This window comes from Perissodus microlepis, chromosome 18 (assembly GCF_051167445.1).
Source record: "Perissodus microlepis isolate ML-2025 ecotype Zambia chromosome 18, ASM5116744v1, whole genome shotgun sequence".
Taxonomy (NCBI): domain Eukaryota; kingdom Metazoa; phylum Chordata; class Actinopteri; order Cichliformes; family Cichlidae; genus Perissodus; species Perissodus microlepis.
This window is the reverse complement of record NC_140478.1, coordinates 13,753,773-13,780,117: the sequence shown is the minus strand read 5'-3', so window position 1 is coordinate 13,780,117 and position 26,345 is coordinate 13,753,773. Positions and strand designations below refer to the sequence as shown.

Genomic DNA, 26,345 nt, shown 5'->3' with positions numbered 1-26,345 from the left:
AGGGCGTTGAGAACACTCTGTAACTCTGAATGACATCCACCAGCTAATAATTGGATTCAGTCAAACTTGTACTACCTCAGGGAACATAGGTTGTTTTAGCAGTACACCCAACTTCCACCCCTGTATTGAACTCCGGTTATATTTAGCGTGAGCTTTACTCTGCCTTATCAGCCACTAAGTTAATTTCCATGCAAGAGTGCTTATAGAGCTTGGCTGCATTATAGAGTACAGAGACGACTGGGTAATAACAGTGACAGTCATGCTAACTGACAGAAACGGGGTGTATACTTTCAACTCTGTAATTACAGCTGTGTGTGCACCCATCCCTTCCAGTACCCACATCACAGAGGCGTCTCTTTCCCATTATTCTCCGCTTCCCTCAGCTTTGCAGTACAGCGGTCTGCTTACTTTAGTGACAGTAAGTCAGTAATCACTGTGTCTGGTGTGAAATCATCTGATTTACTCATTGCAGTTAGTTTGACCAAACACCATCACAGGTCTGCTGTGGGATATTTCAGATTTGATTTGAAGTACTCATTAAGCCAGTTATAGCAATATACACATGAAGAGCCAAATCTGCTGTCTGAGCTCTAAATTAACTCGAAATTAGTTGGTGGTGTTTGTTTCGTGGGAGAGGAGAGAGAAAGATGGGATTATATCGCAGGTGTTTTTGTTTTGTACAGCCTTACTGAGCCGAGTACAAGGAATGCAATAATATTATAGCCTACTAAAAGAAGTTGTATTACTGAACAAGTAGCTATGACATCTAATTATGCTGAAAGCCACTCAAGAGGAAGTATTTTGAAGCCAGTGTAACAGGAACTTTCCCTCACGTGGTGTTGTTAAAAGGACTAAGGTGGGCTCCTGACTCAACTTATTTCCCTTACACACACACACTCACACATTTTCATATCTTAGTGAGGACATCTAATTGCGATAATGCTTCCCCTAGCGGCTTCCCCAAACCCTAACCATCAAAAATGAATGCCTAACCATAACCCTTAGCCTAAACCTAACCATAACCTAATTGTAACCCTGACACTAAAACCACATTTTGAGTCTCAAAGATTCCTTCAAACTCGTGGGGACGGGCATTTTGTCCGCTTAAGTGACTGTCGGTCCTCACAAGTATGGTAACACTACAATTTCATGGAGGCTTTTCACAAAGATGACAGCTGCTGTGGCCACCGTCAAAAAATATATATACACTTTATTAGTTCCACCCCTCTGGTATTGGTTTGTACCCCCTTTTTCCTCCACAGCGGCTTTAATTCTTCATTGCACAGATTCAACAAAGTGCTGGAAACATTCCTCAGAGATGTTGGTGGTTACTGACATGCCAGCATCACACAGTTGCTGCAGATTCATGATGTGAATCTCCTGTTCCATCACCTTTCAAAGCTGCTCTATTGGATTGAGATCTGGTGACTGTGGAGGCTATTTGAGTGCAGTGAACTCACTGTCCTGGTCAAGAAACCAGTTTGAGCCATTGGTACAGTGTGGTCATAAAGGGATGGACCTGGGCAGCAACAATACTCAGGTATGCTGCACCATTTAAACATTCAGTTTCCTGTTTTTAACTAACATGGGTGGCACCTGCTGTGGTCTTCTGCTGCTACTTCTACTTCAAGGTTAATGATCAGAGTCGTTCCTCTGCAAACTTTGGTTGTGTTGAGTGGTTATTTGAGTTACTGCAGCCCTCCTGTCAGCTCAAAGCAGTCTGGCCATTCTCCTCTTACATCAGCAAGGCATTTTCACCCAGAGAGCTCCTGCTCACTGGATATTTTCTCTTTTTCAGAACATTCTCTGCAAACACCAGAGATGGCTGTGTGGGAAAATCCCAGTAGATCAGCAGTTTCTGAAATACTCAGAGTAGCTTGTCTGGCCCAACAACCATGCTAGATTCAAAGTCTCTTAAATCACCTGTGCTCTGAGGTTCACTTTGAAAATCATCAGGCCAAATGTATTAGTCCTTTATTTATCCAGGTAAAAAATCTCATTGAGATTAAAAAGTCTCATTCTCAAGAGAGACCTGGCATCATGGCAGCAAAAGTCAAAAATACATGTACCACACAAGTACATAACATTTAAAACAAATACAATATCCCGTTTGTCTCCATGTTTTAGTGAACTAAGTTGCTGCCATGTGATTGGGGGGGTTGATATTTGCATTAACAAGCAGTTGAACATTATACCAAACAAAGTGACTAGTGAGTGTATGGATAAACAGTATATATGTATATATATATATATATATATATATATATATATATATATATATATTTGGTGATGAGGAGCACTACTCACTCCATAGAAATATTTTTTCCAGTTTCTCTGAATGAGTTTTGTCAAGTCCAAAAAAATAACTGATGTTAATGACAGGTTAATAATTTTAGCACACAGCCAGTACTAAGGAAAAAAATCAGGGCATGTTGGTCTCTGCTTCATCTGCCTAATCCTCTTTAATCTGTCGCTCACAGGTTTACCATTTCATCACAGTGAGTACAAAAAAATGACTTATAAGTTGCATTTAATTTAACACAAAACCTTTGCAGGAAAAGCTTGACCAAGGGTTAAAAAAAAGAAGACACGTATAAGTCTGAGATATGTACCATGACGATCAAACTCTAGTGGAGACGGTGAAATAAGATGCTGGAAACAGCTAATCTGACTCTGTCCAAAGAGTAACGTTGATACACTGAACTTTTAGTGTTATGTACTATTTTTGTTTGCATGAGCCCCTCCAAATGTAAACATGAGCTGTTTGGATTTGATTGATTTCATTGGTATAACTGACCAGCTGAGCAAAAGTCCTCCTTCAGTTTTTGGGCCTATAACTATGACACAGACGATAGAAGACTAAACAGAGTAAGCATTTTCTCACCATATCTAACTCATGAAACACAGTGTATAACAAAGTGTCTCCGGTTCTTTTCATCTTCTCTAAAGTTGGCTTAAATTAAGTAGCTCCACTGGGCCAGGCAGCCATCAGCTCATATTGGACAGAATACTGAAATCCAGCTTCTCTGTTGACCTTACAATGAGCTCTCTGTGGAGCATGCTTTGCCCTCCACTTTCCAAATAAATACATTTCACTGTCCAAACTGCAGATCATAAAGACACCACGCACACTGAGGCAGACAGGGAGAAACAGAAGGAGAGGAAGCACCAGACAAAGCTGACTGTACAATGAACTCTGATAAGCTGTTGTAAACTAAACTGGTGGGCGTGTGACAGGCCAGGGCAGCGACTTTCTCAGACGGTTGTCGATTATCTTTGAGATGTTTGTTCAGCTTATCGGGCATAGTGATCATTCAGTATGATATTGCTCCATTTTCCACTTCAGTATTACTGTTGTTTTTCATGCACTTTGTGTCATTTGTAACAATGTAAGTGATTTGGATCAGGGAATGGGAAGGTCTGTCTGTTGCTCTGCGTAACACTTTGATTACAGAATTTAACAGATTGCTTTCAAATTTTCATTAGACTATAAACTTTGTTATATATATATATATATATATATATATATATATATATATATATATATATATAATGTATTTTGACACCATCCGCAATTACAGTAAACGTAACAATTTTCATATTGCACTTTTCTGCTCTACCCAACCACTTTCAGCCATTCACACAAGCACTTTTTTTTCTATCGGGCTCTGATGGATACACTTGAGAACAACTTGGGGTTAGGATCTTGCCCAAGGAAATCTGGCAGCCAGGGATCAAACCACCAACCTTCTGATTGGTAGATGACCTGTTTTACCCCTACTAACAGTAACCCTTGCAGCTCCTATCTGAACTGGGTGGTTTCTGTCATATTTCAGACTTGCTTACAGAAAAAGATTAGGTCAGAGGTTAGTGATGGTGCTTTCTGCCTATGAACAAAACCCAGAAACTATTCTAGTTCTTGTCACACCACATCTTTATTGATATATACCAAAGTGTCATAACTCATCATTAATGGTATAGGGGAGGTTGTCAAATGTCGCCTTTATGGGGGAAAGAATTAAAAGCATCCCACCGCTGCTAGCATGGATAAAGTGCTGATGCATACTGATAATGTGAAGGTATTTTGACAGCACACGAGTTACATAAACCTGCCCAAACTGTTTGGCAGGTGCGTTTCACATCTGTGTTTGTGAAGCATCTTGCACAACAAGGTTGCTGCAGGCTATTTAAAGAAGCATTTTAGGGTACCGCAAGATAAATTTAAAGCCCCTGCATTATCAGTCAAGTTCAAACAGACTATCTGCGGCTAATGGAGACGGTGATTACCATCAAAGCAACGGATAGTTCCCAAACTGAAATCTCAGAGGAGAGCGATTGAGACTTACGAGGATATGGAGTCTCTCCTTCTCTCTTGCCTGTTTCTATTTCAGAATCAAAGTGCTCATCGTTCATCTATTATTCAATCTGCTTCACTCCACTGTTTCTCTTTCTGTTTTTACATATACCATTTAGCCCCAGCCCACTTGGTGGAGCTATATTTATTTTGGGAGTTTTGATTTCCCTGAGCTCATATGGAGAGCTCTTTCTATCACTTTGTGGCCATTTAAAGTTATGCTGTTTGGATGTTAACAAACCTCTCTGCTCAGTCTCTACCTGTGATTTTTTTTTAACCTTTTATACCTAGTGATTGTTCTCGTATCTAATCTAATAGAGGAATCAGATAAAAACAAATCAGAAAACAGCAAAAAAAACCAACAAAAAAACCCCATGTGTTTTTTTTAGTTTTCAGGTTTGGGAGTTACCAGCACTTAGAGAAACTACATTTATTTGCCTCAATTAAGCCAAATATTCATAATGAGAAACTGATTTGTGCATTAATCTGCTAGACACAGTACTTGTTGTATCGTCAAATTGTTAACATTTGAATACACACAACACATTTTGCATCGCACTAAAAAAGTTTTTTACATGAACTTAAAACAATGATGTTAATTTTTGAGATTAAAACATTGAATAAGTTCAGGTTTTTCATAAAAGCGCTACACTTTGGTTCATTTGGTTAGTTTCGTTATAGGAAAGAAACAGAGAAGAACTGCACACTTCTTGATATAATGCTGTAGTAGAGTGCTGATGCACTTCTCTGCAGCAGGTTATGGGGAGGATATAATGCAGCTGATTGCCTTTGTTAAGTGCAGCCTGTGACCTCTGTGTAGCTGGTACATATTTAGTGAGGCTAAGTGTGTGTTTTTTAGTGTGTGTGTTTCTTTAAGACTTGAGGGTCTCTGAGGATGCTGTTTGTAACCTTTTTTCCCTGTGCGCTGCTTTAGTTACACAGCTTACACAGATAATGAGTTTCTTTAGTAGAAAAAAGATTAAACATAGCTAAAAATCTAGGATTCTGATCCTACTTTTGGCTTTGAATTAACTGCATCAGCATCATGTTCAGACTCAGGTAAGCACAGTAAGACCTTTTTCATCTGACTTTTCTGTGAAGGGCTGTGTTTGGGGACAAAGTTACAGTGAAATAAAACATTTAATAAGTGTTCATTACATGTATTTAAAGTGGGCGGAAACATAGATGTCCTTCTAAGTCACAATAAGAGTTTGGAGTTGCCGCACAAGCAGCTTGGTGACTGCTGCCCCGCTGTAGTAGATTCCGATTCACACAGTTTTTCAAGTGCATATTTAATGGCCTCTCATTATAATTCCTCTCTGAGGAAATAACTTTCAAACCGTCTCTACTTTCCTGATTAGGCCTCGAAGGAATCCCTCGGTGTTGTTTCCCCTTCCTCCCTCTTTCCTTCTGTGTCCCTTGAGCTCTCATTTATATAACTGTTCCTCCATGACCCCCTGTCCCCAAAGCTTTTCTTCTAGTTACCTACTCCATGGCATCACCCTCGTCTGAAACATATATTTGAATGTAACATTTGTGTGTTTAACTCCTTGTTTATCTCCTTTCTTGTCTTTCCACAGAACGACACCTGGTCAGAGCTGTACTCCTTTGCTGTTTTCAAAGCAATGAGCCACATGCTGTGCATTGGTTATGGCCGCCAAGCCCCGGAGAGTCTATCAGATATCTGGCTCACTATGTTGAGTATGATTGTAGGAGCTACGTGCTACGCTGTTTTTATTGGCCATGCAACAGCTCTCATCCAGTCCCTGGACTCCTCCAGACGGCAATATCAGGAAAAGGTGAGGAAACAACTCCATCCCATGATTTCAACACTTTTCTGCAAGCTGTTTTTCTTTAGATCCAGTATTTCCTCTTTATTTCTTCCTTTAAAAGCAAGTTATTCACCTGCTTGCAAAGTGTTGGATAAGAAAATGAGATGAAACATTAAAGCTGAAGTGGTGGCCCATCAGTTGAGTAATTTAGCCTAGCATGAAACAGAGAAGCAGCTAATCTCACTGATCATCTACCAAAATTTACTCACAAGCTTCTGTGGAGCTCTTCAGCTTAAACATTATGTTGTTTTTGGGGGGGTTGTCTGCCAATCAGAAGGAGCAAAGCTTGATCCCTGGCTCCTTCAGTCTATGTACTGAAGCATCTTTGGGTGAGACACTAAACCCTGAATTGCCACGATGTATCCATCCCGCACCAGATAACGACAGCTGTGGTTGGAAAAAGTCTTTGTTCCAGTTGAAGTCTATGGGAAAACAGCTTTCTGTCTTGACCTCTTTAAACACTTTCCTGATGAGTTCATGGGCTCAGTCACTCATTTTGAGTCATACTGAATAAAAAATTAAGTCTGGTTAGATTAAAAAATGAGGATTAACCATCATATGCTCACTGGCTAACAACTTATGATTGATAAGTCACCTCACAGTCAAAGACTCATCCTGATGCGGTCAGGACCAGCTTTATAGTCCAGAACAATCATTGTACTAATGGAACTATGACCAGCAAGATACAAAATTCAGTAAGCAGTAATATGTGTTCAAACAAGCCTACACTTTTACACTATTTGTTAACTAAAATGTAAAAATGTAGGCTAATAAGATTGCTAATATGCATGACTAGCAAGTGTTACCAAGGATTAATCTCATGTAGTCCAAGATCTTACAGAAGAAAACAACTTTATGTTCATGTTGAACAGAGCTGGATAAAATAGAGAGGTCCTTATGGTTAATGTCAGACATGCAGATGCTGACATTGGTAATGATTTGACGTAAAGATCACTGGAGACAGATTGGTAGTTAGTGTCAAGGGAGGAGTTAGATCAGTTTCACTATATCTGGAAGAGTATTTACTAACTGAAGGTCAAAAAGGATCTTTTTTTTTTTACAATCCTCATTTTGTTTGCAGCCGATTTAGATATTTACTGCTCATTAAATGAAAATTAAACCATAAGGTCACGTAATTAGTTATCAATAATAGATAATACATATCATACAACAGGCTGTATGTGTGTGAGGAAGTGTAACAGCAGTGTGTGGCATCAACCTACTCCTAAACACTTCAGGTTGTGACCTTAACGGCACACCATCAGGCGCCATTAAAGAACCCGTATATGCTGTCATAAGGACAATGAACCTGAGCGCGGATCAGAGCAGCGCTGAGCCGCGCTGCAGCAGTGGCCTGTCGTGGTAGCACAGTCGCTCTGTTTCCAAGCAGAGTCTTGCCGGCTAGGGAGCAGTGGGAGTGCTGCTGGCTTTCAGCAGCCAATCAGAGGCTCCGGGTGTGTTCGGCCAGGTAGAGCCACATTGCCAGAGGCTGTGGCTGTGCCTGTGTGTGTGTGTGTGTGTGTGATTGTGTGATATGATGTCCCCTTGAGCAGCAGTAGAATTGATGAGGCAGCAGACCTGTGTGTCCCGGCAATGTCATCCTGAAGGTGACGTAAGCCATCATGGCCGCCTCCCTCTCTCAGAGTCTCTCACTTCCTGGTCACTCACTCACTGGATCTCACTCTGCCTCTGCTCTATATCATCTCTTATGCATCTTTAACTATCCCACTTTACATGAGCTCCACCCCTCTTTTTCCTTCCCCTGCACTGCTTAAATGTCTCCACCTGATTCTCTCTGGCGTATCTCCTTCCTGATCTCTCACTCTCCTCACCTCCGGATCTCAATTTCTCTCTTTTTTCCCCTTCTCTTCCTCTATCTCTATCCTTTCTGGTGGTGGTGTCCTTGAAAGGTACAGTGCTATTGCTAACTGGCTGCTATACAAAGCAAACTGAGGGGGAGGGTAAACCTGTGGGAGAGACAGTCCTGGTGCACTGCAAGATATTTGAATGCTGTGTAATTCACATTGTTTGGAGTTTTTCTCTCTCTCTTTTTTTTTTGTCAGTTTGGTGTTTGGCTAGCATTGTGCGGCTCTCCCCAAAGAGTTTTTTTGCCATGTGGCAGGACACTTGAGTATAAATCATGTCCAATAAACGGTTTAGAAGAAAACGATTCAGCCAGCAGAGTGCTGCCTGAAGCTCTTGTCGTCAGTTTGCCCAGGATGATGGGAGTTACAAGGCGAGAGGAAGGTCCTTTGTGTTTCTGTCTGAGGAACAAGTCACCCAGATGTGCAAAGTTTAAGTTTTCCCCCCAGTTTTAAAAATCTTGTCGAATTTGCACCAAAAGCAGGATGAACTCAGCAAACTAAAACTTTAAAAATTTAAGAGCTGTGATGAGTTGTCTAATCCTTAACCAGCCTGTATGTTATCCAGTTTAAGGATGAAGTGAGGAGTACGAAACCTACATGCCTTGACATTAGAATTTTTTCATAATGCCGTGCTCTTTATGTTTATTCTTTCAGATTTAGACATTTTCTAATACGTCCTCACCCTGTCCCAGAATATACAGTTTTTCTGCTGAGGCCAAGAAGTGCATTTCCCTTAAAAACCTTTTTTTCTGACCAGTTGTCATATTTTTTTTCTGCTGCTCTGTGAGGATTAGTATTTGAGCTGCAGGCATGTTTATTAAAGAAATAAAAAAACCTCAGAGAGCAGAAAAGTGCCATGCATGCCAGTGAGGCTGATGCTGCCGGGTGAATTTGCAATGCTTCCAGATAGGACTGTGAGTGGCATTTTTATCATTTTGGAGAGTGTTAGCAAAACACGTCTGCTGGCAGTCTGTTACAGCCCCAGTGTGGATTGAGCTAGCATTGTGTGAAGGGTTCCTTTTCAACCCAGAAGAAATGTCAGAGTCACAATTCATGCAGGTTAAATTTAGCGAGAATTTGGCTTGGTGGCTTTGGTGCAGAGACCTTTGTGTTAGTTATACATAGTAACAGTGCACAGTGACACATAGCAGAGGGGCATAGAAAGAACAGCAGTTCTACTTGTGCCTCTTTTTTGCAGATTCAAATCTGATACACCAATGAAAACAATGAAAATGATAAAAACTATGAATTCAGGGATTCTAGATTCTAGATTTGACCGTTGATTTGGGATACCATATAACTGCACTGTCCTCTGATTCCTTGCTCAGTGAATATGCTGTATGTCATATTGCTATAGCTCTACAATGACATACCAAAAACATGCATAACTGCTCATTTGGACATCTGGAAAATCATGTCTTAGGTGCAGCATTTTGTGATTCTGACTTTGTGGTTCTGAGAGTTTTGTGTAGCGCTGTATGAGGTGAATAATCATGGTAAAAAGAAAGTAGACTTCAATTCTAAGGTTTTGGGTATTGGGACATAATGAAAGTAATCTGGTCCACAACAGATCTTAAAATGAGGTAAATACAGTCTGAGATGAATTACAAAACAACACATATTACACCCTGTCATTATTTATTTAACAAAAACAAAATGCAGAAGCAGTGTGTGAAAGATGAAGTACACCCTTACTGGTTACATAGGAACCAAGAGGGTAGAAAGCAGCCAGGCGCTGTTGATCAACTGCAGTTGATGAATTGATTGTTGGAAAGTGTGAGGTTTGCGGAGTTTGCAGGAGCATTCAGATGACTGTTACCACAATGCCAAGGAGAAAAGACATCAACAATGATCTTGGAGAAGCAAGTGTTGCTGTTTGTCAATCTGGGAAGGGATATAAGGCCATTTATAAACAATCTGAAGTCCATCATTCTTCAGTGAGGTCAGGCCTTAGCATATTAAATGTTAAAGTACTGGACAGTTAAAGGACAGTACAATTAGAAAAAGACTGAACAAGCATGGCTTGTTCAAAAGTCACCAGGAGAAAGCTTCTTCTCTCTAATATAAACATGGCAGCATGGCTTAGATTTGCAAAGTTGTATCTTCTTGTTGTTGGCTTTGGACATGTGCACCTTGCAGTCGCTGAGTGGATCATGAACTCCTGTGTATACTAAAGTATTCTAGAGTCAAATGTGAGGCAGTCTGTCTGACAGCAAAAGCTTGGCTGAAATTGGATCACGCAACAGGATAATGATCCCAAGCACAGCAGCAAATCTGCAACATAATGGTTAAAAAAAGAAAAGAATCAAGGTGTTGCAATAGTCCAGTCAAAGTCCAGACTTCACCGTGATTGAAATGCTGTGGTGGAACCTTGAGAGAGCTGTGCATAAATGAATGCCCCAAAACGTCAGTGAACTCAAGCAATGTTGTAAAGAAAAGTGGGTCAAGGTCTGTATGAATGCAGCACAAGGAATTTGTAGACATGACCTGTGATTAACATGTCTCACGCTTTTATTTTTTCCCCCTTATACTTGTGTCAGTGCTAGACATCACACTTTACTAAGTGTGGCTTGTTAATAAAGTTGTTTCTAGTTGCAGGAATAAGTGAATCTGTGTAGAGGTGGAGAATCTTTAAAGATCAGACTGGATTTTATATTTATATATACTAGATACACTCTTTTTTACTTATAACACTAAAAAGGGGTTTTACGTGAAATAATCATCTCTCCTTTGTAATCATTGTAGAGGCTGATCTGAGTCAGTGAGACAGAAAACACACAACAGTGCTCCACCACCACTAACCTCCCTTCCCTCATCTAGGGTACCAAAAACTCTTTTCTACAATTTTTAGTCATCCCCCAATTACCCAGAGGCAGGCGGGCTTTGTAAAGAGATTCCTGCACTCACATTTACAACAAAAACCATCCTTTTTTAGCTGTATCTGATAGTATTCATTATTGGACATTACTGGTTTTTAAATAAAAGTTTCTATTGAGTCAAGCCTTGGCTGTCTCTGCCTTTGACTGAATTATATGATTTCCTGTATTTCTTCAGAAGCTCCGTTTTGTTTAATGAGACTGTGTTCTGTGTGAGACCCCACAGCGTGTTTTTCCTCCCTCTGTACACATCTCTGAATTGAAGACAGAGAAGTCAAGTTCTTACTTACTGTTATCTGATTTCCTTCTCTTTGGTGAATGTGCTTCATAATGTAATGAGGTGATTTAGCCGGGGATGGAGTGAATGTATTATACATCCACATGTCCGTTCGGGATGAACCCGAATTAGGATGGAGAGTTTTTGGATGAATGAGAGGAGGTGACTCAAGCGAAAGGGAGAGAAAGGAGTAAAAACCTGATGCTGGCTCAGTAGTTCATGGGTTTGAAAGCGGGAAAATGTAATCACAGACAAAGCGCTCCCTAAATGTCTTTCTGAATAACAAATCACGAAAAGCAAATAGATCCCAAACAGCGGTTTAGATGACAAAATGTCAGTGGAGCGGTTTGCTGCCGCATCATCAAAGTGACACAGAAAATGGATGTCATTTTCACTCTCATTTGGGTGTTTGTCAGTCCCCTGTGGGCGCTGTGACGCACTGGTCAGACGCTTGTTTTCTCTCCTCCGTGACACTGGAGAGATTTGACGTTTACCCGGCGATGATCGATACGCCGCACTATGACATGGCACTCAAAGCCAAGTCATTAAATGCCACCATCTCAGTTCAATCAGATAAGCTTTAGCTGCCTTATTCGTTCAGCCTTATCCGACTCAAGCTGCGGGACTGAGCTTCATGCGTAACCGCACACGGTCGCTGCACCTCTCCCTCTGTGAGGTTTACCCTCACTGCCACCCCCCCTCGACACCTACTCTTTTCACACAATCAGCATTTCCTATTGTGTGGGCTGCTCACCAAGAGCGCAGTGTTGGCATGGACACTCCGGGTAAAGAGTTGTGACACGGGGTCATTTCTTCAGGCTGCCCTCCATCTGCAGATGTCAGGAAGCAGATTCACTCATGCAGGTGAGACTTTGTGTTGCGTAACTCCGTCAGAAGAGCTGTGGAGCTGCGCCGGCAGGGGGCCTTTTCTTTATGTGGATGCTGAATAATTCAGATGTTGCATGTTAGGTTTATTTATGTTTATTTTTGTTTTCCTTAAGGAAGCTCTGAGGATGACGCTATCAGTCAGAAGCACGCATTGCTTTTTCTGGGCACGGTGACAGTACATTTTCACTACAGAACAATCTGCATTCACTGCATTACCATTTCCTCTCTGCAGGAACAATAGTTGTGTAGTGTGAATCTGGAGGGGTGATATTAAACCTACACAGAACACAGCTTCATTGTTTTGGCTCCGTGCATTTGAAATATAGCAGGTACTGAAAGTACATAGAAAAATCTTGCAGTCAAATTTCGTATTCCGTTTTTAGACTTTTGTGTTTTTTGTCACAAGTTACTCACGAGTTTACGGCTGTTTTGCCGGCAAAGCATACCCAAAGACCAAAACTGTTTTCAGCAGATTCAAGCCCATGGCACCGTCTCATCTGGACAAGGTTTACAATACTGTGCAAAAGTCTTGAGGCACCACCTATTTCTTAATATTTTGCTCCCAAGGAGCCAAGCGTTCCTGTAATTTTTGAGCAATAGCTTTCCAGGATTTCTGAAGGACACTGGTCATTGGCCATCTTTGGACATTGTCTGCTTTTTCAGTCCAGTTCTTGTACCTTTTAAAAGCAATCTTTTTTTCAAATTGTTCAAACATAAAAAAAAGGCACCTGACACAAGGGACGAACCACTGTTGTGTCTACAGATAACAGACAGCAAGCAAAGAGTCAAATTAAATCCCCTTTCTCTAGTTCTAATATATGAAGAGTGAACGGGTCACCAATATCCACAGAAGAGGTCAGAACAGAGATTCAACAGTGAGTGTCTATAGCCATCTGTAAAGCACTGCGGAGGCCCTGGCATGATTTGGGTTTACCTTTCAGCCGGTGGTTTCAGGGATCCTCTAAAGCAGGGGTCCCCAATCCCAGTCCACGAGGGCCGGTGTCCTGCAGGTTTTAGATCTCACCCTGGGTCAACACACCTGAATCACAGGATTAGTTCATTACCAGGCCTCTGGAGAACTTCAAGACATGTTGAGAAGGTAATTTATCCATTTAAATTAGCTGTGGTGGATCAAGGACACATCTAAAACCTGTAGGGACACCGGCCCTTGTGGACTGGGATTGGGGATCCCTGCTCTAAAGAATGATGGAATTATGAACATGGAAAGTACCATCAGACTGACAGAGGCTTCATTTTCTAGTATGGTGATGATCCTGGACACACTGCCAGTGCTTTAAAACCATACCCAGGTAGAAAAACACCCAACGAAACACTATCATTCATGGATCGACCTCCCCAGGGCCTGGAGCACTATTCCTGAAGACCACTTAAAGAAATTACAAGAAAAAAGCCAGAGACAGTTTAGGCTGTGTTTAAGAATAAAGGTGGTCATGCTAAATACTGACCTTGTTAGAACTGTACAAACTCTGATTTTGCGTTATATGCTGTATTTCCAGGTATGTTTGCATGTTTCAATAAATTGCTGTAAATGAGGGGTTGCTTAAGACTTTTTTCACAGTATTGTATGCTCACTTCACTGACTGCTCACACTTGTGATATAATCCTGAATGTTGCATCACTATACACTCACTGAGAGCTACATTAGCTACTGCTAATGTAGCTCCTTTTGCATATTTCTTTAATAATGTGCTGGAAATTCCTTAAAGATTTTGGTCCATATTGACATGATGGCATCACACAGCCTCTTACATACTCTGAGCAGCCCATCTGGCACCAACAACCATATCACGTTCAAGTGACTTAAAACTGTTTCATACCTCAATCTGATGCTCTGATCTGATGCTCGGTCAAGGTCATCTTGACCATGTCTCTGCTGAGTTGCTGCCATGTGACTGGCTTATGAGATATTTGCTTTAATGTGCAGTTGAACAGATAAAGAGTGTCAGTGTGACTGTGTAAGAGGAAAAAATGTCCCAGAAAAGGGAAAAAAGCAAAAAATGTTGCATTTACTTCTGCACTGTGGTGTCAGTGTATGCACATCATTATTTATTATTCAGTTTTAATAATATCTGCTCAGTTTATTAGCTCTGAGATCGTCCCCCGCTGTCCGCTGTTTTCCCCCTGAGAGTTTCATTCACATTACATGAATAATGAAAAATATTCAGCCAATAGCAAGGGAGATAATTCAAAACAAGTCTTAACAGAAATAAAGCTCTGTGTTTAAGCAATGTGACCCTAGTAGAGTGAAATGGTACTCATCGGTGGGGTCTGTTTGGTTTCTTGTTTGTCGTTCGTCTCTTATTAGTGTATTAGTGTGACCAGGATGTTCACAGTCATAGTACTGCTGTCATAAAGCCTGGAAATGAAAAAAGGGAAGCTTTCGTTCCATTGTGCAGCTTGGATCTGAGACAATAATTCTTCTAGTACAGTACACATGCATTCAGTCGTGTACATCTTAAAATCATTGTTTGCTAACTGTAATTTTCTTCTGCAAACAGAGAGCCAGGCCGTCTGTTCCTGACAGCAAACAATTTTCAGTTAAGGAGTTTATATGTTGCACTGGAGGATTCAGAGCTTGCAACAGTGTTTGAGCAGGTGGCACTCGTTGTTTTGCTCGGGGCCTCTGGCAGGACACACAACATCTGACATACTGTTGTCTGTGGAAGAAGTTAGCCACAAGCCTTTCAGGGTTTTTTGGGTGGGGGTGGAGGAGTGGGGGGTGGTGGTGGTGGGGTGGTCTTGCGAGCAAACCTTCTCAGGGGACGTTACTCGATACTTACAGAGTGTGGCTTTATCCACCGCACAGCAGAGTTTAAGGAGTGCTGGGATTGGGGTGGCATGGATGATGACTTCCTCAGCCCCTGAATGTTGTGAGTACACAGCAGCTGCCAGCGTGCTGACCTCTCAAAATTGTGGTTTGGACAGCTTTATAGGCTGAGTTGAGTTGTGGTCTTAAGCTTTCCAATTGAGCTGGGTTGAAGTGCACAGAGGCTGACAGCAGAGTACAAGGAGAAATCTTTTTCAACCAACAGTTCACTGTCTGCTCTGTTTACTGCCACGTCTATCACTCCTCTCTCTGCAGCCCAGCCACGTTGTTTCTAGTTTCTCTGTGATCACTTTGGAAGGACTGAAATTTGCATATCTAAACAACAGAAGCTGCTTGTTTGAAGCAGCTATGTTGAAGGGAACCTTTCACTTTTTTTATTGATTTGGCATTGATTAACTGCTTGGTGTGATCATTTCAGCTGCGTGGTTTGTATATGTTTGATGACACTTGACAGACTTTTGCACAGACACTGATGTGTAGAGATTTATAAACCTTTCTAGCACAAAGTGATGCTTCTATTGAGAAGTTCTTGAAAAATTAGTTAGTTAATTAGTAAATATTCAGTAAAGCATTTTAGTCCACAAGAGGGAGAAGTGGGGTGAAACACTAGTAGGAGCATAGAGGACTTCTAAGAAGCTTAAGAGATTCTGAAGCAGATAAAAAGTATTTGTAAGAAGAAGAGGCATGAGAAATATTCTATAAATGCTAAATGGGGCAGTAAAATGCTACAGGTGAATTTTGGCCTTTTCTAACATTCATAGGTGACATTGCCTAATCATAGCATGATGTTTGCTTATTTTGCCCTTTGTCTTAGTTTATTTTAAACTTTGAGTGTGGTGGTATTCTAGGTTTTTATTATCATCAAAATCCTGTAGAAACATTTAGCACTTCCTAACTCTGTCTTTTACTAGAGCCCTGAGCCAGTTCCTTCCTCCTTTCATTTATTTATGAATGAAATGCAGTTGTGAACAAGTTTTCACACTAAGGACAGGTTACTGCTTCTTAGGAATTAGGGTAAGTAGCTGCCAGATGCTGCTAATCAAATTTACTTGACTAATTGATCATCAGCAAGTCTGAGTGCCTGTATGAAAGCAGAGGTTTTGGCTATTTGCTGGTCTGAAGCATTCAGGTGTGTGTTAACACAATGACATAATCTTACCAGGAGATCAGAAGAGTTTCACCCCGAGGTTGGATGGTGCAATGTTCAAAACTGCAAAATACTCAAGAGCTACATCTCAGACTCTACAGGCCTCAGTCAACATGTTAAACGTTTGTGACAGCACAATTAGAAAAAGACTGAAGGAGTATCTTCTGTTTAGAAGGGTCACGAGGAGAAAGACTATCCTGTCTTAAAAGAACAGCTTAGTTTTCCAAAGCTGCATCTGAACAAACCACAAGTGGGGATGTTTGTCCCTAATGCACAGCAGCATTTGGACAAAACTAAACAGCAAATAAGCACAAATACCTCATACCAACAGTCAAGCACGGTGGTGGAGAGGTGATGACCTGGGCTTTTATTATCCTTAAGAGGGCTGTGGATAAACGAGTGCCCACAAACCTCACTGAGCTGAAGTGGGACAAAATTCATCCAGAGACTGAGAAAGTAATGAAGTAATAGAAATGAATATGATCAGTTCATGCTATTGCTCTAGTAAACTAGAAGGCCACAAGAAAATGCAACAAAAATAAAATGAAATGCCCACACTGGACAGAAACAGCTGTTTTGTAGATCGTTTTGAGCGATCACCTGTTGGGAGTTTTCGTACTGAGTTATAACTGCAAAATATTGAGCAGTTCTTTAAGGGTATAAAGTTTTTCAGCCCTCTCTGGCCATTAAAATGCCTCAAGTCTCAAGCAGTTGCCTGTTGACAAACTTGGATCTTGAACAAAATTTAACGTGGTCTTTGTGCACCTGCCTAACTGGAAGTAGTAAATAATAAAGTCCAGAAACGAGTGAGCACTGCAAGTTTTCGCAGGTTTTAGCTTGTTACTCAAACAGGTGTGAATGTGCATTTTGGGGGCTGTTATCAGTGGCAGGTTGATACACACTGCTAGTGTTTCAGTGAGTTTTAGAGAAGCAGGTTGATATATTTGGGATTTACTGAATGTGAACTGAAAAAACATGTTGCGCTGATGTTTTTCAGTGTTTGAACAGGTCTGTGATGAGAAATAGATATAAAAACATTTTTAATGGCTCAATTAATTGCTGCTTTCTGTATTTTTGGCATTAAGAAACATGTATAATGATAGTTGAACAATAGAACAGTGTAACACTAGAAAAGCAATACGATGCACACTTGCTAAAACTAATTTGCCAGCCCCATTACTGTTGTGGTTTTTAAATGCAATCGCTCACCTCAAGGTCAATAAAACCTTTTTCTTTCTGTTGTTTTTGTTTGCATTAACAGGAAGTAAAAATCATCTCTCTTCTCTCTTAGTACAAACAAGTGGAGCAGTACATGTCCTTCCACAAACTGCCTGCTGACTTCCGACAAAAAATCCACGATTACTATGAGCACAGATACCAGGGCAAGATGTTTGATGAGGAGAGCATCCTGGGAGAACTCAGTGAGCCCCTGAGAGAAGTGAGACAATAATGCACATTATTCCCATTATTATATGAAATATATATTATATTAAAAAGTCTTTACTGTGCACATTTTTACTGTTCTTCTTTGCGTCTTGTCTTAGGAAATTGTGAACTTCAACTGTCGCAAGCTGGTGGCGTCGATGCCGCTGTTTGCCAATGCAGAGCCAAACTTTGTGACCGCCATGTTGACTAAGCTACGTTTTGAGGTATTCCAGCCACAAGATTACATCATTCGGGAGGGCACTATTGGCAAGAAAATGTATTTTATCCAGCATGGAGTCTGCAGCGTCATCACCAAGGGAACACTTGCAATGAAACTCTCTGATGGCTCTTATTTTGGAGGTAAGATATTTTTTTATGGTGCCATTGTTTTTTTTAACCCTTTTGTAAGCGGTGGCATTTTCTGTTTCCCCGTTTCAGAGATCTGCTTATTGACGAGGGGTCGTCGAACAGCCAGCGTGCGAGCGGAGACTTACTGTCGACTTTACTCTCTGTCTGTTGACCACTTCAATGAAGTGCTGGAAGAATACCCCATGATGAGAAGAGCCTTTGAGACTGTTGCCATTGATCGTCTAGACCGCATAGGTAAAAAATGATTTAGATCATTTTCATATGTATCATAATGTATTATCATATAATATATTGGGCATGAAATTATGTAAATCTCTAAAACATCAGCTGCTAAGTGTTTCTGCTGTCTTTTCTTTTTAATGAAAGAAAATGAAGCAGTGAACAAAAGAAAATGTTTTCCAAATATTAAAAGAAGCAGTACAATGAGTTGTGCTCTTTGCTCAGAATGACATAGGATGCTGTAACAATAGATAAAAGTACAGGGTGACACGTATATTTCCTGAGGGCTTGTTCTGCTAGAGGATGTACCTGATTTGAAGGGCATCGCATGCTATATCTAAATCGCATTGTTCTTTCGTTATACGTCCTCCTGTTTCCATGTATATATGCATTATTCACCTTTATGTACTCCTTGTCCTTTCCTCAAACTTTACTGCTTCTGTCTTTTTTTTATCTTTAGTAATTAGCCTGTGCTTTTATTTCTCTCTGCAGGTAAAAAGAACTCCATCCTGATGCACAAGGTGCAGCATGATCTCAACTCTGGTGTCTTCAACAACCGGGAGAATGAGATGATTCAGGAGATCGTCAAGTATGACCGTGAGATGGTAAAATTAGTAGACCTGCAGCGGCCACGGGCCATGTCTATGACCCCTTCGCTTGGCGGCATCTTTGCCCCTCCGGGTCAGCAGCAGACGGGCTCTGCTATCGCCACCCTCCAGCAAGCTGTGGCCATGAGCTTTTGCCCTCAGATGGCAAGTCCTTTGGTGGGTCCAGGGACTCTGCAGTCTCCACGCATGGTGCGAAGGTTTCAGGTGATGCAGAATCTCTCCAGTCCAGTCTCCATGTCTCCTCTGCAGTCTCAGCCCCCTCTGACGCTCGGAGGGGCATTTGGATCGGCAATTTCGAGTCCCCCAGTCCAAAGCCCGCTTGCAGCTTCAGGACGGACTTTCCAGCACATTGCAAGCGTGGGACCCTCTGGGTCCCAGCTGTCCCTAGTACAGCATCATGCACCAAGCCCCACACAGACCCAGCAGAGGCCTGCCTCACACAAGAGCACCCACTCCCTGCATATGGGGAGCTTGAGTCAGGACACCCGTGCCCTGTCGGCCTCCCAGCCTTCACTCCCCCAGGAAGGAACACCGCAAGCTGCCTCTGCAGCCCCTAGCCCCCCGCCCTCCACTCGCACCTCCAACACCTCCATCGGACCTCCGCAGCCCCCTCACTCCAGCATGCCAGGGCCCTCAGGGGTGGGGAGATCATCGGGAGCCCAACAGAGGGTGGCATTTGCCTCCACACCTCCTCCCACTGGACCTGCTGGAATGGGGGCAGTAGCAGCAGCTGCTGGATCAGGACCTCCAGACTCTGGAGCTCCCAAGAAAGATTCAATTGTCAGCCTTCCAGAGCTAGACTCTGCCAGATCCCGGCTGTCTTCCAACTTGTGACCCTGGTAGAGTTCGAGAAAGAGGCCTTTTTTGTAGGAGAATCCATTCGGTTTAGGTCAGTCCGGCTGATCTGTCAGCTTGCTGAATGACCAATCAGCTACCGCCAGCGCCACCAGTTATTGGACCTGGATGCACTGTGTGCTGGTGCCAGCAGAAGGAAAAGAGCTACTCAAAGTCTTGAGACACTTTGGCCAGGAGGAGTCTATACAATTAAGCTAGTATAACTTAAGGTTGAACTGGTCTAGTCTACTGTGCCAGCACCTTTAGTCTTAGTATCACCCCTTTCACTCTGCTTCCAAACACCTACTGTATATCGCTGTCTTTTCTGTAAAGATATGAAGAAAAGTATGATTGATGTAACTATTGCATACTGTGTAGAATCCATGCAATGCAATCTAGCAGGAGCTGGACTTAAACTGAAAATCAGGGACTTGAGGTCAAATGACAATGACATTTTAAGCGTCCAAAAGTGTTTTGAGTGTAACTTTTCTGTATAAGCTGTCGTAGCAAAAGAACACATTGCTCTTCATATTGTTTCAAATAGTAATGGAAATAGTGTTTTAGACCGCTGGTCGATCTTACATCGATGTGTAAATAGTTGATGAAAAAAGTACGGAAGGATATTATATTCATCGTATCTACCCAAACCAAAGTTGAGCTTGAACACCAAGTCTGGTTGTGTCTGTATCAACTAAAAAAAAGAAAAAAAAGGAAAAAAAAAAAAGAAAAAAGAAACATCGAAGAAAATGCCATTTATTTAACTGCCTTGATTCAACATTAGAAGCCATATATTTGGTTTGTGTGTATGTATACATGTGGGTGTAAGTGTGTGTGCGTGAGTTTGTTGATATGTTTTGGTTCTACTTTCAGAGAATGGACTCACACTCTACACTGCACGGTTGGTTTGACATGCCGATGGTGGTGCTGACCTGCTTTCGTGAAACACCTCTGAAGCCGGTCGGGTTACAATCAGCCACCCACCAAAGCTGGTTTGGTGGGTGGCTGATTGTAACCCTGAAGGCAAAGGTGGTTAAAATATCTGAGCTTTACTCGAAGGAAACATTTGTGAACAACCCATACTGTATACTTGCTTGTTTCTGTCTAGGTTTATTGATTAACACATGCAATATAATTCTGCAATACTCTACCCCGCCTATATATATAAATATATATGAATATAAATATCTATACATATGCTGTACAGGAAAGTGAACTTCTTTCTTTTTCATATTGTTTTGTTTTTAATGTGAAATCTTAAAGAATCCAGCAGCTATTGTGGCTTCACTTGAGGTATTGTAATCCAGTGACCATGTTGTTACCTTAACCAAAAATGCTTGAGAGAATGAAAGGACTTGTAGTGTAACTCTTATTTTGTTTTGTTTTGTTAACACTTGAGAGGAACAAACTGTTTAATTCTGGTTTCACGTCACAGGAAGAATCCACGCTTTGAGTTCAGCGGGTCAGAACCTTAAAAAGAAGAAAAAAAATCAGTTTAGCTAAACGAATTCTCTCTGATGTTCAATTGTGAGATAAATGGGGGTTGAGGGTAGGCAATATGAGGGCATAAAATGCCTCACATGTAAAGAAAAAGACAAGAAAAAAAGAAAAAAAAAACGTACTTGCTCTATATCAAAGTCTTTATGTGTCCCATTTCATCCAAAACTCCCATGAATGTCTCAACATTTAGGGTTGAGGCTTGGATAGCTGGTTATATTTACTCAAAATACTCTGATCCTGTTGAACCTGAAATACTTCTCTTGCTGAATGTACGCCATACGAGAAGGAAGACAGCTAATCAGATATAAACTGCCATGTAAATAAAGGGACAGTGATTTAAAGAGGCTTTTATGATGCAAGGGGGGGGGGGGGGGGGGGGGGGTTGTGGGCATTGCTGTATGTGTTGCTGAGTGTCCGTGTGATCTTTTTTTTTTTTTATGGTTTAATGATGCTTCTCTGGGTTGAACATTGCTATATTTAACCTGTACCAGATCTACCACAAGAGGATCTTTCTTCTTCTTCTTCTTCTTCTTCTTCTTCTTCTTCTTTCTATTAGTTTATTTACTGAAGTGGGCGTGAACAAGAGTGAGTCATAACAACTTTGATCTCCTTGGTCCAAAGTGAGCACTGAGGACGTCCAATTAAGCACCTCGTGTTGCACTACGACCTTGTAATCAAAATGAAAAATCGATGCTCCATTCTCTTAAAATGGTTGCAGTACTTCTCTCGGATCCATTACCTGGTTAAACTGTAAGGAAGGAAAGTGAATCCAATTGGGTTAGAAAATAGGCAGCTGATTCATTGTGTTAGACAAATACCATGTCCACCTTTTTCAGCTCTGAACATCGACAGAGTCTAATTGTAAAATCGATGCGATGGACATTTCACTCAGGTTTGCTACCTTTCCAGAGAGATGTATTGATTGCCGCAGCGTGGCTTTCCATTGATTTATGTAGACTTGTCTATCCTCCCATCATCCACTTGTTGATTTAACCGTGCTGAAAGGTTCCCCTTGAAATCTGATTGGCTCAGATAAATATGGAGGATCTATTGAAGTCGTAACCCTGAGATTGTTATTAGCGTAACACTCTGCCCGTTTGGTTGTGATCACTTATCCTGCGAGCTGTTTGAAACAAGGCGTAGGTGATTGTTTTTATCCAAGGGCTTCATTATATGGCTTGTAAATCCTGGCTCATTGTTACTGTAGAGCAGCCACATGTTCTCTTATCTGTTTAATTGATAACATGCACTAAACCTCGTTGTTTGTCATACCTTGGTTACAAAGCTGTGACCCTCCTTCATCAGCAACACTCTTTTTGTATTGCTTTTTTTTTCCTATGGGAAAGGTACATGCCAAAATGCCAATATGATTGTGAATGAAGTCCATTTGAGTCAATGGCTGTTGTGCGCTTCAGTACTGTTCCAGTGCAATCAATTGGTCCTCTTCCCCAATCCTTTGTGCTAATACCAGAGTTTGCCCTATTAAGCTGCTATCAGGACTGTGCTGATATTATTTGAATGAGACCACAGTCAGTGAGAGCAAGATGGAAGGAGAGTTAAAGAGCTAATGTTTCAGGCAATATCAGGCGCCGTCTCTGTTTCATTGCATCCAACCGGTAGGATATGTGTGTAACTCACTCCCACTCAAAGGATGGCATCCCAGACACTTTGATCAGTACCGCTCTGTTTGAACCCTCGGCCATGAGGCGGATACAGCCCTGGCCAAGCACATACTTCTGTCAGTTATCTGTCTAGTGTTCAGTCTGCTGGCTTAAAGCCACCGTCAGCATGTTGTGTGAGTGTATGTGTGTGTGATGTAGCGCTGCATTTGCCTGATGACGGGGGGTTCAAAGTGTGATTGTTTAATGGTTCTTCTACTGGGCCTTGCTATTTAGTGGGATTGAAAGCCCTCATACATGTTTGACACTGACTGACAATTATTGAGAATCCCTAAGTTTCAAACCTCTCATTCTTGCTGTGCCAGTTGTTAAGGGTACTGAATGCCTTGGTGTTGACATGTTAGCAAATCAGGGTATTGTTTTTATTTGTAAAACTGTCTTTGAGTTATCAGTCTCTTTTGTTCGGTTGTTGTTTTGCAGTTTGTTTTTACAATGTGCCCCATGCACACGGACTGTATATACCTTGTGCCTAGTACATCTAGTTTCCACATAGTCTATTTTTGTGGTTTGTATGTGCCTGTAAAAATGCAAATCTGTGTTCTTATTTTCAACTTGCAATATATGTAAAAAACAAACAAACAAACAAAACATTAGAAGAAGATTAGTATTGCTGAATTACGATGACAATGTCAGTATATACAATTTTCCCAGATACGGGAAACACAAAATTGCACATTTTTGTTGGTTTGAGCCTTCCAACACCATGCGCGCTGTACTCTGTACTCTCATGTTCTGTACATATGGTATACACAGAGATGTGGGGCACATTGTTGTGTTTTTACCACAGCCTGCTGTATAAGATACATTTTTTTTACAGTGAGAGGGTGAGCTCTGACAGGCTTCTGGTGGATATCGGCAGTCTAGACGTTAGCTTAGATGATCCGCTCACTGCAAAGAGCCAAAAACGACAGAAAGTAATAAACAAACTGTGGAGATGCTTGCACAATATCAATACAGTAACAGAAGTTGGCTGTGCACGTGCTGGAAACAACGTTCTTAAAACATATTGTTGCACAGCTATTTACACTCTGATGCTGGTTGCACACTGATCAAGTCTTTGCCATTTAACAAAAGCTCTCTCTTAGGCTGAATTCGACTCATGAGCAGTCATGAGCTTGACCTACCATACCTTGGCAGATAATAGCAGAGTGCATGTTTGTATTTTTCTTATCTAAGCAGAGTTCTGTGTACAATTCTTAGTGGGACCTTCAAATCTAGACATTGTTGTGTACCAAACTACTGTACAATGATTTTATTTAGTCTAACAGTTAAACTTTTGTGTCGTAGCTACTGTAGCCTGCTTAGCTTACCTAAGCCTTCTCTCTGCTTCAGGACTCTGTGTGCTTGAGTTTGTGTGTGCGTGTGTGTGTTCCTGTGCCTTTCCTTCTATAATGTTGGTCCCACTTGAGAATATGATGCCATTTAGGGGGTTTTAAAAACCCACATGAAGCCGAGAGAGATGTGTGTTAAATGGTCACAACTACATTTGTTCTACAGAAGAGGAAAAAAAATGAAAAAAAATGAAAGAAACCACTGTAATGCTCCAAGAAATCACTCTAGCACATCCCTAGACTTAGTAGCATTCCACAGCCTGCACGAATAGCTCAGTGTGGGCATCCAGACACACTTTACCAGCACCATGTAGACGACAGCACAGATATCTGACACAGCATGTGTTCTCTCTCTCTCTGGAGGCCAGTCTGCAGCCATCTCAGGCTGTGCTCTGCTTCTGCTCTTAACAGAACGGTTTAAGTATTTTGAAACTCCAGCTCTGTCTAAGTTGATGTCTACAACCCAGGACAACTCAGCTCCCAGCCCAAGCTGCAGTGCTACCAAATCAGTGTCAAAGGATTTAGATGGATACTTGGCATGCTTGTAATATTTGCCTGCATCCAGTCCTTGCGGACCGAGATGCTGGTGGCGAGGGCATGGGGCTGATTTGAACCTGTTTCTGAAAAGGCTGTCTTGTCCACCACCTCTGCTGGCCAAGAACACAGAGCCACACCCTGGTGTCTCTCAATAAGCTGGTCTGTCAGTCAGTGGCAATGTTGTTTAAGCATTCGTAAACAGACAATACATTGTTGTGCAATAAAAAGATGAGCGCATTGGCATACTTATCTCTGGGTGTGGACTTTTATTTGTCATCCATCTCTGTTGGTTGTTGTTCTGTGTGTGTGCATGAACCTTTACCAAACTGCTGGAGTTACACTAGTTACTACCCCCCCACCCCAAACACACAGACACACACACACTCGCATATGTGAACACACACACGCTCAACCTTAATCAGACAACCACCTTTCCACCTCATTCTATCCCACATCAGATGAGATCTCTCTCTCTCCCTCTTTCTGCAGACAGGGGCTCTGCTGCATCCCTGATGAGGTGTCTGCGCTCAGTCTGAGAGCTTTCTGCTCTGTCTGTGTGTGTGTATACGAGTGAACACACGCACACAGCATTGCACAGCATTAAGTTCAATTTCTCTGGTACCTAAGAAGGTGTGCATGCACATGCAAGCCCTAGTTTTGTATTTGTCTGAGGGAAAGAGAGAGAGAGAGAGTAAATGAACCGGTGCTAGGAGTGTGCGCGCGTGTTTCGATGCGCGTGTCTGAAAGGGTGGGTGGGTGCGTCACGGAAGAGGGCAGTCCAAGGACACACTCCTCTGGCAGCCTGGGAGCAGCATCCACCCATTCCCTCTCTGTCTGTTTCTTTTCCTTTCTATGTATGCACACACACACACAAACACACTGCTGTCTGTCTCCTCAGTGATTATGCATGGCACAGTGAGATAGAAAGATTAAAATTACATGCAAGGTGAGATTTCACCACAGTGCTCTACACTGTTCATCTTGCCTCTCCAGCTCTACATGCAGGTGGTACAAATGCGGGAGAGGCCATCCGCACTGCGTGTCCGCACTTTTACCTTGACGTGACATAATGTCCTCTCTCTTCCGCTCTGTTGACACACACACACACACACACACACACACACACACACACACACACACACACACACACACACACACACACACACACACACACACACACACACACTCCCTCTTTCTGTTTCATTGTAATTCAATGAACAAGCAATGTACTGGTAGTGGCTGCCGGCTGATACTACACCAAGTTGTGAAGCTATGTGAGTATATAGTTTCAGCCTTATATGGCCGAGGACTGTCCTCTACCTTGTTTCCTCTGCAGTGCTGGTCCTCTACTTTGTCCCTGGCTGTCCTACTTCAATTAATCATATCAGCATCACCCACACTACCCACCCTAGCTGTTTACCTCCAGAGGGCAATTTGCTTATTTAGCTCCTTACCGGTATCCTCGCCCCTTCCCATCCATCTCCTTCCAGTTTGCCTTACTGCTCCGCACCCCAGTCTTCGTTCACGTCTCTCCCGGGATCTTCCAAGTAAGCAAAATCTACATTTCAGCTTTTTCAGTTCGCAGTAACAGGTGTAGCTGGGTATTGCTTAAACATTTGCAGGTGTTCTAGTGTTATGCATAGACAGCTGTGTGTGTATTAAAAGCAGATACAAACAGACAGGCACAACAGTGCACCCCTCTGCCCCCAAATTCCCTATCCTCTGATGCTGCCGCACCTGCTTCAGCCTTGTCTCTCTG

General features: G+C 41.9%; 1 protein-coding gene across 1 annotated transcript in view; it reads left to right on the top strand.

The window, feature by feature from the left end:
* The window catches only part of LOC146367496 (potassium/sodium hyperpolarization-activated cyclic nucleotide-gated channel 2), a 35,482-nt gene extending 10,647 nt beyond the window's left edge, over positions 1-24,835 (top strand). The window contains exons 4-8 of the mRNA XM_084911953.1: positions 5,935-6,153; positions 17,379-17,525; positions 17,632-17,872; positions 17,951-18,115; positions 18,593-24,835. Coding sequence (XP_084768079.1) covers positions 5,935-6,153; positions 17,379-17,525; positions 17,632-17,872; positions 17,951-18,115; positions 18,593-19,542 — 1,722 coding nt within the window. The 3' untranslated portion in view covers positions 19,543-24,835. The remainder of the gene's footprint in view (positions 1-5,934; positions 6,154-17,378; positions 17,526-17,631; positions 17,873-17,950; positions 18,116-18,592) is intronic.
* Positions 24,836-26,345: the final 1,510 nt, after the last annotated feature.